Raw genomic sequence first — 15296 nt, forward strand, 5'->3', positions numbered from 1 at the left:
ACACATGGGATCGAACCCAGCAACCTCCAAGTTAGCATTATCGCAACTACCAAGCTATGCTGCTGGCTTATTTGATTTAAAACTCAAAATGAAACAAACAATATACATTTAATAAAAATTATATGTATTTCTTGAGATTCTGTTTAATACAAATAAAAATATATATGTTATAATACAAAAATGCGAAAAAACAGACCTGATCTATCAAGTAAAGACTAGACATTTTGTTAACTCATCTTGTTACACTTACAATAGCACCAAATTTAATCGGTAGTTTCTGGTGTATAGTGGATTCTAAAGCTACAAACTATTACAGACCCACCATTATATCTACCATCAACTGTTACCAGAATTATTTTAGTATCTATCCAATTTTATTTCGGATAATGGCATTCATTTGTAGGGTAACAATCGATTTGTTCAAATCACAATCCCGTAGGACGAACAGTAGCCGTCATAAGGAAGATGTCACTTTGGATATAATGGTAGTTCTATACACATATTAAATTGTATAATGACAATTGCAATACAAATAATATACAATATAATAGAATATATACTAAATAGTAATTAATGGTCATGGTTATAATGGCATACAATAAACCTAAGCTAATAATCACCTTGTTAGATGTAGTTCTGCAAACATTTATTATATCAATACAGAAATATTGCTCGTATGGGTTGAACCTTTTTTGCAGAACTACGTCCATTCAAATACAATTTTAACATGAAAATATGTACGTTTAGCTGCATCCAGTGCGGTTTTTGGTGGTAGAACACTGGAACAGTGTCCCAGTATCTGATTTCGTGTTTACATAAATACAGCTTAAATCCAATAATAAATTTTCAAACATCAGCAAAAAACAAAACCATAGCATAAGTTCGATGCTTTATCGAAGGTATTGGCAATAAATGTTGAGCTTAACAATATCTGAATTCCAGAACCTACGAAAAACGCACTCGTTTATATCTGTTCCGAGTCGTTATACAGTAGAACCTCAATTATCAAGATTTTCGATTATCCGGATTGTTTTTAACAAACACAAATTTTACGACTTTGCTACTTTGAAATGCATAACATAAAATTTCGAAAATAAGACAGAGAAATGAGTCTTCAAAATTCGATACTCAAAGGACGTTTGTTTCTTGAATATTTGATCGCGATTTAAATATTTATTTTTAATACCAATATGGAAAATAAAACGTGTTGTATTATCATTAAAAAACAAATTAGATATAAAGAACGTTTTTTGTCAAATAAATATGGTGTTTGGAACGTCAATAATCTAGGATATAAAAAAAATTATGTTATGAAGTTTACTGATTCTTTAATGTCTGAAGATGGAAGCTCAGAGCGTAAGGTTATGAAAAAATCAGGATATGAAGAAGTCAAAGAGTGTATTTTTATGTGATTCATTCAAAGACGATCGTCTGGACAGCCAATATCTGGTCCATTATTGTATGAAAAGTATTCGCGATTTGGCAGCTAACTTTAAGCAAACATCCATAATTGAATTTCTTAATAAAGAATAATTTAATATTGATCTTCAGGTTATTATATATATGTAAATGTAGACAAATAAAAATTATTTATACTGAATGTACACTTATTTCCCTGTCAATTGTGATTTTTTTCGATTATCCGGATTTTTCATTATCTAGACTACCATCATTCCCAATTAGTCCGGATAATCGAGGTTCTACTTTAATATATACTCGTTTATATTGTCATAATTTTTTTCACATGATTAATATTTATAAAGGTTTTTCGTTTAATTATCACCAGTCTTTCTATTTCTAATAAAATATTTTATGAGCATTTTATGAAACGTACTGAATTATATTCACCACTTGAGAAAATTTGTATTGAAAATTTCCAGTATCTATATTATATATTTAGATTATTTTATGTATTTATTTAACAAAAAAAACTTATCATAAAGCAAAATATAACATTTTTGGTATATTTTGAGCTCATTTAGTACAATATTAGGAAACTCATGCAAAAGCAAACTAACGCTATTGTAAATTAACAGAGGTAGGTACAAATCGATATCAATTATAATAAACGTTAAAATTTGTATGTGTTCGTTGTGAATGGCGATCGACACGATATACTTAAAAATACAACATTGTTAAAACAAAGCATTGAATGCATACGTCAATACCTACATTAAGCTTACATACATTCATGAAAAAAGGTGCTTACAACAACATCCCTTGAAATATACATCAAAATGTAATAAAACTCCTCTGGGAAAACTTTCAATATCAAAAATGAGTAAACTTATGTTATTACATATACGTATATGACCAATAAAGCCTTAGCACAAGCAGGACGGCTCGGTAATATCATCGGGAGGCGTTACTTTGAAACTTTGATGGTCGAGATGTTGTAAATCAATTTTCGACTTGTTCGATTCTAACAACTGACTCGCTATATCCGTAAACATCTCCTCAATACCAGCACCAGTTTTACACGAAGTCTTATAAGTGTGACTTATGAGATTATGACACTGTTCGCTAAAAAAAAAAAAAAAAACAACACGTCAATTATATAACCAATACCTTTCTACACAATAGTTGAATAATATCGTTTGAACATTCATTAATGCATAGATTAAGAAAATGGAATTTCAAAATTCGTAAATTTAATTACCAAAACCCTTCCATGTCAGCATCGGTTACTTGAGATAGCGTCTCTAAATCAGACTTATTGCCGCACAGGAATATCTTAGCGTTTTCGGCATATGTGACTATGTCGAGCAAGTGTTGAGACAACACGTGAAAAGATGCCGCATTGTCCAAGGAAAATACTAATATAGCAGCCTCTGCAAATTTGTAATAGCTGGAGGTGATAGAAGCCACTCTCTCCATTCCACCAGTGTCCCACAATTGGAGCTGGAAATAATTAGAATTGTATGTAATCGATTTTTTATGAGGTGCGAATTTAATTAGTAGAAGTCTACCTTGATCTCTCTAGTTCCCAATTTGAAAGTTTTGTCGTAGTGATCTAACCCAAGAGTAGATTTTCTGTCCGTGGATGTAATAAATGTATTATTGGTGAACCTTCTGAACAAAGAGCTTTTTCCGACTCCGTACTCTCCGCATAGTATCACCTTTTGTTCGGGTACCCTCACTGATGCCATTGATGCTAGCTTTAACTAATTAAATAGATTAAAATCACTTAACATAAGGATCCTAAAATACGAATGAAAAGCCGGAAACGTTTGACACTTCACGCCCTTTCATATGATTTTCATCATAACACAACATGTAACGACCATTCTCGTAATTGACAGATTTTGATACATTTTTTAAATGTGCAAATATAAAACATTGAATGTGTCAATATAACATTAAAACTATTTTTAAAAATATTCCAGTAAACCGTCATACAAAAATTAGATTTTACAACTTATTCATTATAGGGTAGATAATGTAAAATTGTTAAATTTGTTGACGAATGAACATGACAAAAAAAATAGCATGAATAAGAACCTTACGTGCATACATTCAATAGGCATGATCACTAATTAATAACAGTATATACTTTCACGCGGTCTCCGTCACGGGCCCGATAGTGAAACGCCCGAAAACGCAAATATCGGAAGGCAAAGATCGAAAATTGAAAGATCTTAAGTGAAAAAAGGGTGAATTGTAAACGGTACATAGTCACTTAATTTGCGCGAGCAGGATACAACAGGAACAAGAGGAACAGGCTTTTCCTTCCGTATTAATGTGCGCGCGCAGAATACGGGAGGAAAAGCCTATTCCTCTCGTTCCTGTTATATCCTGCTCGAGCAAATTAAGTGAGTATGTACCGTTTACCATTCACCCTTTTTTTTATCTTTCGACTTAAGATCTTTCAATTTTCGATCTTTGCCTTCCGATATTTGCGTTTTCGGGCGTTTCACTATCGGGCCCGTGAGTTAGACCCACTTTCACGATATAAAAATATACTTTTATATTAACTTTTAAGCCCAAAAAGAGATTCCAAACGCACTATTTCGCAAATTGCGATCGCTAATACGGAATATCTGGCACTCATTACTATGATAGTTCACATGGGCGACTATCGATTGATGGAATTTTCGGATGCCGTATGTTCCGTGATCGAGATTTTAGTGATATATGCGAGATCGCTTTGTGCGGAATAGTCACCGAACCGTCAATAATTGTGACCTTTCTATTTCTAAATTATTCTAGTTTATTTTATCATTAATTAACAACCAAAATAAATAAATGATTAATTAAATAAACGGCTGAGAGAAGGCAAAATAATGGAGAGGAAAATTCATGTATAAAAGTAATTATATGTATGAAACTTTTACTATTCTGCATTTGAATAAATTTTCAAATGTGTATTTAAAAGACAAATCAACGTAAATGTATATTTTCATATAATGCCCATATAATGTTGCTACCCTTACAGCATGACTGAACAGTTGCATACAGATCAATACTATAATATCCACCCCCGGCCTTTAATGCCACATTGAGAATAAGGTTATACAACGCATTTCGTCCACATTTTCCCAACACAAATGCCAAATTCAAGATGTAGTTAATTTTAATAGCAATTAAAAAGTCAAATATTGTAGATATCTAGCACGGTAACAAAGATAATATGTGGTGTTTACAAATGAACATGTTGAATATTTTACATGAAGACGTTGTTCGATAATCAGAAATGGAGAACAGTGTGGAAAAAAAGGAATCGCCCTGGATTATAGCCAGAAGGGGAATCAAATTGTTATTGAATGATAGGAATAAGGAAGCTGAAAGTTTATTCGTTACGAGCCCACCCGGAATCCAAATCACTGCTGGAATATGCTTTGTAACATTTATGGTAAACCAATTGAATATATTAATTTTTTGAAGGTACAAATTTAATGAAAATGTATTTTATAAAGGTAAACTTTTGTATTTCAGAATGCTCTGATGTGTTTTGATGATAGGAAAGTCACCGAAGCCATTGGTCAGATTAAGAAAATAGAAGAAGAATGTGTTACTCAAATTGGATGGATGAAATCGTTCAAGAATAAAATTTTCACCAACCACGAAGAAAGTAAAAGCCTCGAACAAACTCTAGAAGAAAAAATCGTATTGGCAGATTCATTGGTGTGTCAATCATTCCTCACGTTTCTTCACAACGATTTTACATCATATATGAAAGGTGGATGGACGTTGAGGAGAGCTTGGAAAGTTTATCAACATACTTATGAGCAATTAACATCAATACATCAACAGATGTTTGGAAATCGTAAAGAATCAGGTAGCCTATTTAAAAAATACATACCCACAGGTTTAAATTTGTTTTAATTTTAAATAACTTAAACTTTGATCGTAGGATGGTCACCAATTTCGATAGATTTATTATCACCAAACAGATCAACTCCAAACCAAGACATACAGCAAAGTAAAACATTTGAAACAGATATTAATTCAAGCAATGGTGATCCAAACAGATCGTACAGTCCAGAATTAGAAATAGATAACGATGAACAAAATGACCCGAGTCAATTTAGAACTTCCAATTTCTATTCTTGTTCTAGTAAGACCTTTTCAGATTTTTCAGCGTTAACAAATCAAAAGCAATCAGACGTCGGAAATTCAAGTAAATGTTGTGATGCCAAAGAAGGTTGTGAATCAAACAATTGCCAAGAAGCTACATCATCCGTCCTGCCTAATGCCGTTGTCCGTCCGAACAGTCTCTGTCTCAATTTCAAACCACCTAATGGTGATATAAAGCAACCATTAAGCTGTGATGGCTATCAAAATTCCATGCATAAATCCGTATCCCTATTTTCATCGCTCAATAACTTTAGCTCGGCAATATTTGAAAGTGCTTCATCTTTGATAGGATTCAACAAAGAACCTTATAAAGAGTGAGTAATTACTTATCATCTGAAAGTGATTTTAGATTTGAATAAGTTACATCCAAATTTATTTCAGATGGCAAACCATGGATCCGGAGACAGTTTTACGTCTTATGTCAGCTGTTAGTTTCGGCTATGGTGTATTTCGCTTATGTGTATCTTTAGCACCTCCTGGCGTACTACGTTGGGTTAACATGTTAGGATTTGAGGGAGATCAATCTGCCGGCGTTAAAAGCTTACATTATTCTAGAAAAGGAACTGATATGCGAGCTCCGTTGGCATCGTGAGCAATAACAAGTCTTTCAATCATACCTCTGTATATTATACAAAACTGAAAACGAATGATTTTTCAGTTTAACATTACTTTGGTATCATACTATTGTACGACCGTTCTTCAACCTCGATGGTGCCTCGAGCAAAGCATCAATAGAAGAAGCTACAAAAATACTAAATGATGAAGTAGAATATGCAGATTCAGCACTGTTTTTATTCTTTAAAGGGCGTGTTGAAAGACTTAAGGTAATTCTAAACAAACACATATATTAATGTATTATATATTGTTTCTGAACTATCATAAGATTTTTAAATATTTCAGCCGAATATTGAAGATGCCATACAAGCTTACCGAATGTCCATTGCTCATGCTTCAATCATGGAAGTCAAACTTTTAGGTAACCATAGAGTTAAATTAAAACTTCTAATACAGATTAATATTAAACTAAACCCAATTTAAATAAATTTAGGTTTACATGAGGTCGCTTGGTGCTATTTATTGACATTGGATTACAAATTGGCCCATCAATGTTTCCTACAATTAAAGCAAAACAGTAAATGGTCAAAGAGTTTCTATGCTTATCTTACAACTATTTGCGCAGGAGCCATGGGAGACAACAATTATATTTTAACTGGAAAAAATGAAATTAAGAAACTTCTGGAAAAATCTGCAAACAAAGTATGTACATAAATTTTAAATAATTTTGTGTTCGCAACATAGATATAGAATACCATAGATACGCCCTGACGCTCTAAGCCGATCACCATGTTGGACCATGCACACACAAAAAAAAGTACAGATCATGCACACTCTCTCTCTCAGTAACTAGTTAGCTTCCAAGTTGGAAGGTCGATTGACATTTTTCGAAAATGCCAACTTGCTCAGTGAAATTGTGTTACAATTACTCAAGAAATCATAAAAAGGCGGATGGCATCACATATCATAAGTAAGAATTAATATATAATATCTTCAATTATAGTAGTATTTTAACATATAATGAAATATCGGCGCGATGTATGTACTGATGGTCGACAACCTCTGCCACAGGTGTCACTAAATGCACGCGTATATCTTGTTGGCACTGAAGGAAATTCAGAAATCGACATTATGTTTAAAACTACAAACAATGAACTAAGTATTAAAGTGTCAGCTTTAAAATAGATCCTTGTGGAAGTGACTAATGTTTAAATATTGTAATAGCTAGTGATGGTTTTGTGGAGGCTTGCCGAGCCAGCGGTCTTGGGGGTTGCCACACCGGCTTTTATGCAGGCTGGCAGCACCGGGACCGTCTGTCAGAAGCGCCCCACACGCACGCTCCATTATTTCAACACTCCCTATTATTTCACGCACGCACGCTCTATTATTTCAACACCCACGCTCTATTATTTCAACACCCCCGTTACTACGAATTCTACACATCCAATGGCTCAGTCACCCAATCATCCACAGCTGTTGCACACACAGATGCATGCTCACTCAACAACGCAACAGCAACAGCAACCGCAACCGCAACCGCAACCGCAACCGCAACCTATGGGTCAGGTGAATGACATGGGGGGAATGGTCGGTGGTTCAGTTCATCCGCCTGTGGCAGTCGTAGAACCGTCGAGACTAGTACCTGGCGGTGCTGCTACCCGATATTGCCACAAAGCACTCAAACAGCTTATGGTCATTCTTCGTTCTCCAAAGACGCCCGATCAACAAGATCAAATATTATCGATTCTTAAATCTCATCCGCCCCTCTTGGCCGCATTCACCAAGAGTCGACAGAGTGCTCAAAAAAACCAACAGCAAGCTGCAGGAGGAGCACATATGATAGGTGGTGTTAATACAGCAGGTGGTCCACCACCTACAGGTCTATCACAAAATCCGTTGCCGCCGCAACAGTAACAACTGCAACAACGTCTACAAATGCTTTCACAGTCATGTCTAGTATAATTCCATTGTTGTAACTTATATGTATGTTTTGAATAGTGTACTTTCACAGTCATGTCTAGTATAATTCCATTAGTGTAACTTGTATGTTTGATCAGCGTACTTCTACACTTACACCTAGTATAATTCCATTTTTGTAATTTATACGTTGTGATCAGCGTACTTTCACAGTCATCTCTAGTACAATTCCATTGTGGTAACTTATATGTTTTGAATAGTGTACTTTCACAGTCATGTCTAGTATAATTCCATTGTTGTAACTTATATGTATGTTTTGAATAGTGTACTTTCACAGTCATGTCTAATATAATTCCATTAGTGTAACTTGTATGTTTGATCAGCGTACTTCTACAGTTACACCTAATATAATTCCATTTTTTGTAACTTATACGTTGTGATCAGCGTACTTTTACAGGCATGCCTAATATAATTCCATTGTGGTAAATATTGTAATTTTTGCAACGTTGTCACTGGAGGGGGAGTACTGTGGAGGCTTGCCGAGCCAGCGGTCTTGGGGGTTGCCACACCGGCTTTTATGCAGGTTGGCAACACCGGGACGAGCGCGGTTCGGCGCGTCTGACAGACTCGGCGCCCCACTCGGTGTACGACAACCCAATAAACAACACACGCTCCAAGCACGCTTTATTATTTCAACACCCCCGTTACAACGAATTCTACAGTTTTATTATAGTAACATTTGTAGTTTAATATAGTGTGTATAGCTAAATATTTTTTTCTTAATATGGCTTTATTAGTTTGGTTTACTATCACGCGGAGTGTCCAATAAAATAAAACTTCAGTGCATGTACCGCTGCGTTCCTTCCTTTTTTTCCACCACTTCCCCGCTAATTAAACTCCCCGCACCCCTCAGTTAGTGGCGACAAGATCTCCGACGAAATTTGTATGTAATGGCATATCTAGGTTATTCTACATCTATGGTTCGCAAAGAATTTTCCATTTCATCCTGGAAAATTGCAAATATTGCAGGGTTCTCAAATTGAAAAATATATACGATGTCGAACTGAAAAGCTGCCTGAAGAGGAAGATGCTGAAAAAGATTGGGCAAAAGATGTCACTCACTGGCAACTTCATTGTTTCGAAATGCTTTATTTGTGGAATACATTTCCCAGTTGCAAAACGTCCGACTTATTAAACATAGTCAACAGTAAATATTATAATTTTCAATACTACATATAACAAAATGAAATAGTGTCTGATCTGTTATTACATTTCAGTATGTACGCCTAAAGACGGTGGGGAATCGCTTTCTCACGAGCCGATAAATGGCCTCGGCTGGCTCATAAAAGGAGCCGCTTTAATAGTTATAGCGAATCGTCTCAATCGAAACCACGACGATGCTAATCTAGATGTTCATGAAAATCCTGCTGCATACTTTACAAGTGCAGTGGAAGCCTTTAGAACGTGCCTACAACGTAGATCAAAGTGTTCCAACGATGCTCACGTGTCTGCCTTTGCTCAATACGAGTTAGCTGTGCTACTTTTAAGGAATGCAACAGTCAGTAATACTTCTCTAAATGTATTACTAAACAAATATATATTTAATTTTTAATGATATTTTTTGTGGAATTTCAGACGAGACTCGAAGGAAAGAATTTACTTATGAAACTACAATATCAATACAAAGATTATGATTTTGAACATCGTTTAAACGTTCTAGTCAATTCAACACTGAAAAGTCTAGAAAAATACGAATCTCAACAGAAACATAAATAAAATATTGTATTCATAAATAAAAAATTGTATTCATTTAAAAAATAAATAATTATATGCAAGCCCTAGGTATTAAAACGCTGGAAAATAGTAAAAAAAAATACATATATTCCTCGTAGACTCAGATTTACTATTAAATTTAACTACAGACTTATGAATACATTTGAAAACACGTACAAATTTTTCAATTAGATCATAGCTTTAAATTTGCACAAAATGTTGATTTAAAGTTTCCAATTCATATATGTATTTCTTTTCGTTGAAAATTTTACCACTATTCACGCCTCGGGCTCGCACTACTACAGTTATGCATAGAAATAATCCATTTTTATATTAATCTATAATAAATACATATATTTATATACATACATGATGTGATTGTAGAAATGTCATAGGTATATTTAACAAAAGTATTATATTATACAAAATTTGACATGTATATACATATATAAGCTAACAAAAAAAAGAATTTATTATAAAATATTGGGTAATATTGATTAAATTTAATACTTGTAAAATATGATCCCGATGTGATAGGATGGTCTTAATCAAAATTTGGAATCCAAATTCAGTTGCTCAGATTGATAAATTCAATAAACTAATTTGGTGCCTGGTAAGATATTTAGTCGGTGTGAAAAAGATCCGTACATGCCTTCCTATTACAGCCTGATTGTAATGACAATATCATATTTTCATATTATAAAGTTTAAAATAGCATCACCATTTATTGATGCACAATTTATGCAAGAAAAGGTTTACTTCTGTTAAATGTTAATGAGTGTCGATTTATGTTTTTAAATGACAAAATCAAAATCAAATGAAAAAATGGAGTTAGTTATGAAGACAATATTTTTAAGCTGCATATTTTGGGGCCACTTTATCACTGAATAGATGAAATTTAGTTGTGTTTGAAGGCAATGCAATGAATTAGTCCAATTCTTTTTATGTGACGTCCATGCCCTTTAATTTTATCGAAATAATAAAGTAATTCCATCAAAAGATGTGATAGTTTTACATTTCATAAAGTATTATGATTGTTGAATAAAATATTAGGTAGAATAAAACTATTTTTATATATAAAAACTTCATAAAAAAATTATGAAAGCACGAGAAATGCAAAGTTCACAAGGACAACCATTTAATTAGTAAGTCAATGTAGGTTTATTGTTATACACTAATTATTATATGCATTCTGTACATACATAAGTATTTAAAAATGAATAAAATTGAGCACATATTTTAACTCAAATTTTAGTATTACTATACATATATGAGTGAAGAAAGAAATCCATAATTGGATCTTATCCTTGATACCCCATTAACCACACTGATTTAATACTCAACAACTTCCTGTTCTCAATTTTAATTCCATTTCTCATGTCAACAAGATTATGAACCATACTGGAAAATTATTCTTCGAACTTATAAAAAGAAAGACCATTTAAATTGACTACTAAAGGAATATTGAAAATTCAAATTGTATTGCAACTTACCTGTAATACAATTTGAATTACTTACACATGTTCTAATTTAATTTGTAATTTAAAATACGAGAATCTTTAACTGGATGAATCCATAATTAAAATATGGCATCTAAACCAATCGATGTTGCCAGATTTTCAAAATCACAGATCGGGACATTCACTATTTCAATCGATCAAATAAAAAATTTAAAGAAATATAATTATGTTATATGTATATAAAAAAGTACATATGTATACAACTGTTTATTAAAAGTATTTTTCCGAGCTTTTACTGGTTTCAAAATATGTTCTCCACTTTGCTTGATAAAATTTTATCTTATCATTAATTCAGCTTCTACGGTTTTTGATAACAATCCGTTTCTCTCCTTTCTTCAGGCTACATTCATTAGACTAAATATTCTTTCGCAAATTGCATTGGTATGTGGACCACAATTTCATACAAATGAATGCCAGCAGAATGATCTTTAAAAATGCCATCCATTTCTCATATATATTGTTTACTTTAGTCCAGTGGTTCTTAACCTGGGTTCGATCGAACCCCAGGGGTTCGGTGAGTCAGCCTCAGGGGTTCGGCGGAAATTCAGCAGAGCCAGGTTCAACAGCAATTCTCCAGAACAACAACGCTCTCAACGTTTTGGTGTCAACAAATGGTAACGTACCCTGTTATTGCAAAGAAAGCTCTGGAGATTTTCATACCGTTTGTTACAACATATCTTTGCGAGCAATCCTTTTCGAGGATGCTAGACATAAAGACGAAGAAAAGGAACAGACTTTGTTGCGAAAATGACATGAGAGTGGCACTTGCCAAGGTTTCTGAAAGGCAACAGCAGAAGTCACACTGATTTGCAGTAAATATTCATTATTATGTTTTTGTTTTTGTGTGAAAATCATGTTTTAATGGTTTTGTTCTTTGAACACAGTGATGTTGATTTTGTGCACCAGTAAAATATGTACCTATGTTTTGAATTTGAAAACAATCATATTTTATTTTTCCAATTAAGGGTTCGGTGAAAGCGCATATGAAACTGGTGGGGTTCAACTGCTTTAGTCATATTCAGTAAAAAATTGTTTAATAAACAGACATCTTCGTATAGAAGGTCAATATCGCAAGTAATTGTTTTGTTAATTCTTCAACTGACGAAAATTCGATTTTCATGTATGGTTTTAAAGACAAAACTAATGATTGAAATTTTTCTTTTGAAGTCGAACTACTTATGTACAAAAATTAAGCAAGCCTCTTTAACAATATACGTACATCTTTGTACATATACAAATTTTGTTAAGTCGGGATTTTCAGAGGGAATGCGGGACTCGAGATTTGTCTGTTGAACTCGGGAAAGTCCCGTTTAACTCGGGACAGTCCTGCTGAACCCAATTATCCCCATCAATTAAATCTACCCAATCTTATATTCCTTAGTCTACTAAAAAATCAGAATAAACTTGGTTTGGAACTAAAAATAAAGATTTCTTCTAATGACTCCATAGATATGAATCTCACAACAATTTCCATTATAATTCTTAGTCTCATATAAAAGAATATATTAGAAAGCTAAATTTGACATAAAAATGTTACTAAAGAAAAATCATCTCTTTTTCCAGAAACATTATTTTATCTTTAAAATAGAAAAAAAAAAAAAAACAAATGAGTTAAAATACAAAAACGAATATTTTTTAGCAGATGTTTATTGAAAAGATTACATTAATTGTGTGTTGTTTAATGAATTCACTTCCTAGGTCTATTTTGCTGTCTTTGATCACGTGGGAAAGACCTCTGTGGTGGAGTACGAATGCGTCTGTCTTTCTTCGACCTGTTACGCACGACCTTGCTGTGAATGGCGCATGATACGCAGTAGTGAAGCTTTGCGTACAGCTTGGGAAGCTGATAATTGGCTGAAAATTCAACGAACAATTCAATAACAGCATGTCACATTGCAAATACATAAGTCAAATCTAACTATAAAATATACTAACAATCATAGGAAGCCTCCATGATATCCCTGACGGCGGCGGCTTCAACGATGTTCCTGATGACGAATTTCTTGATGGCCTTGTCTTTGGGCACGCATCGTGCACAGTTGGTGCAACGGACGGGCTCTACGTGTCCTCGTCCACTCTTGGAACGTCCAGCGTTACGACGCTTGCAAGTCTGCCAAACACAAAATCAAACCAATAAGAGAAATGAAGTAAAAACATGCTTCGAATATTAGCTTCAGAGACTTGACTGAACGATAAAAATTTAAGATCCATTTTGAAGCTAAGAAACTACCCCCCGGCGAAATTTAAAACGTTTGCTCCCCACATTCTAATTTTCAATGTATGGAAATCTGAATATAAACGGATGTAAAATGAAATGGGATAGGAATCAACTGAATGGCCGTTCAATCGATTTGTAGGTTAGGAACTAGTGTCCACATGGCAACGCCGCTGACTGACAGCAGAGGCCGCGGCCTTTTTTATATGAATTTACAAATCGATGTGAGGCGCTGACAGTGAACCCATTGAATTTTAGCGATATTCCCGATATATAAATGAATATAATTGCAATAAAATGAAATGGACGATGCCGTGACGTACCATGGCGGCGGCCGGAAGAAAGGAGGGTCAGTCGTACCAACTGTCGACAAACACGCCCCACCGCGCGATATACTATTTGGCCCTAGTGCGATCCTAACACAGTCGTGTGCCACAAAAAAAAATTAGTTTTTATCATTGTTTTAATACTTGATTATTTGTCTCATTTACATACTTACCAATGCTGTTTCAGTTTCAATCTAAATTTCTGTCTCAGTTAAATGAACGATGAGTTCATTTTGTATTTTTACTTTTAATTTTATTTTTACCATTCGATAATGATAAAATGAATTTGCTTAATTTTTATGGTTGTGGCTACTTGCAAAGACTATATCTGCGAATTATTGGCTATTTGCAGGTACTATATTTGCGAATTATCGGCTATTTGCAGGTACTATATCTGCGACAGCCACAAAGCCTTCTGCGCATGTGCGTGAACTTATAATCCGATTATAATTTCTTACATTTAATGTAAGCAGTGCCAATTTTAGGGGGGGGCTGGGTCACGCCACACGATGTGCCAAAGGCGCTCTAAAATTTAAAATTAGAGCGCCAAAAGCCATACAAAATTTTAGATTAGAGCGCTAAAGGTGAAATTTTTTTCTAAGGGCGTTTAGAAAAAAGAGGGCGCCATTGGGTGTAAGGCCAGCACTGAATGTATGCTAGACTTGTTTAATCAATCGTTCATTATACATGAGGCAAATAAATTTCGCACGTTATTATAATAGATTTATATCATTTAGCTAGTTTGCGGCTTGTACTTGTATGTAGGTATTATATGTTGTATATGATAATAATTTTCTAACAATTAATAATATTAACTAATTTGGATAATATCTTTTACTCTACGTCACATTACGAGTTCGAACTAAATTTTAAGAGGTTTAAAACAAAATTTTAACTGTAAACACGCTGACAGTGATAGTTCACGCGCATGCGCAGAAGGCTTTGCGCCTGTCACAGATATAGTACCAGCAAATAGCCACAACCAATTTTTATACAAAAAGAGCATTCTTAAAAATACAGAAGTCCGTTTACACTATTTTATCTGATGAATAAAGCATAATGACCTACAAGCAACCTCTCCTTATACTTTCTGGTCTGAAATCTACGGTTCAGTGATTATTTCACACAAAGCGATCTCGCGCACGTCACCAAAATCTCGATTATGGAACGTCTGGCACCCAAAAATTTCAATCATCAAGAGTTACCCGAGATTTCGAGTTCCAATTCGCAATTTTTATGGCAACAATTGTCGTGTGCGCTATCACAATGTGTGAAATAATTCGTTTACCGAGATCTACATATATGTATGTATGAATTTAATACACAAACAAATCAGTTTAATAAAAATGTATGAGACGGATGAAACATTAGTTTTGGCCAGAACACATCAAAATATTTGCAATTCAACGATTT

General features: G+C 34.0%; 4 protein-coding genes across 4 annotated transcripts; 2 read left to right on the top strand and 2 right to left on the bottom strand.

Annotated features, from left to right (window-relative positions):
• Positions 1-104: 104 nt before the first annotated feature.
• On the bottom strand, positions 105-3264 carry RabX6 (RAS oncogene family member RabX6). The gene is made up of 3 exons (XM_077430990.1): positions 2970-3264; positions 2660-2901; positions 105-2523 (listed from the first exon to the last, which is right to left on the bottom strand). The coding sequence occupies exons 1-3, from the start codon at positions 3147-3149 to the stop codon at positions 2325-2327; spliced, it is 621 nt and encodes a 206-aa protein (XP_077287116.1). The 5' UTR covers positions 3150-3264; the 3' UTR covers positions 105-2324.
• A 1429-nt stretch (positions 3265-4693) lies between these two features.
• On the top strand, positions 4694-9825 carry LOC143912080 (tetratricopeptide repeat protein 39C-like). Its single transcript, XM_077431252.1, has 10 exons — positions 4694-4852; positions 4936-5278; positions 5354-5891; positions 5959-6165; positions 6236-6401; positions 6478-6553; positions 6626-6834; positions 9079-9256; positions 9327-9607; positions 9685-9825. The coding sequence occupies exons 1-10, from the start codon at positions 4694-4696 to the stop codon at positions 9823-9825; spliced, it is 2298 nt and encodes a 765-aa protein (XP_077287378.1).
• On the top strand, positions 7407-8897 carry LOC143911628 (uncharacterized). Its single transcript, XM_077430600.1, has 2 exons — positions 7407-8190; positions 8310-8897. The coding sequence occupies exon 1, from the start codon at positions 7420-7422 to the stop codon at positions 8044-8046; it is 627 nt and encodes a 208-aa protein (XP_077286726.1). The 5' UTR covers positions 7407-7419; the 3' UTR covers positions 8047-8190; positions 8310-8897.
• A 3129-nt stretch (positions 9826-12954) lies between the features above and the next one.
• Positions 12955-13964, bottom strand: RpS26 (ribosomal protein S26). The gene is made up of 3 exons (XM_077430601.1): positions 13881-13964; positions 13278-13452; positions 12955-13196 (listed from the first exon to the last, which is right to left on the bottom strand). The coding sequence occupies exons 1-3, from the start codon at positions 13881-13883 to the stop codon at positions 13030-13032; spliced, it is 345 nt and encodes a 114-aa protein (XP_077286727.1). The 5' UTR covers positions 13884-13964; the 3' UTR covers positions 12955-13029.
• Between the last annotated feature and the right edge of the window lie 1332 nt (positions 13965-15296).

This window comes from Arctopsyche grandis, chromosome 5, assembly GCF_051622035.1.
Source record: "Arctopsyche grandis isolate Sample6627 chromosome 5, ASM5162203v2, whole genome shotgun sequence".
In the NCBI taxonomy this organism is placed as follows: Eukaryota; Metazoa; Arthropoda; class Insecta; order Trichoptera; family Hydropsychidae; genus Arctopsyche; species Arctopsyche grandis.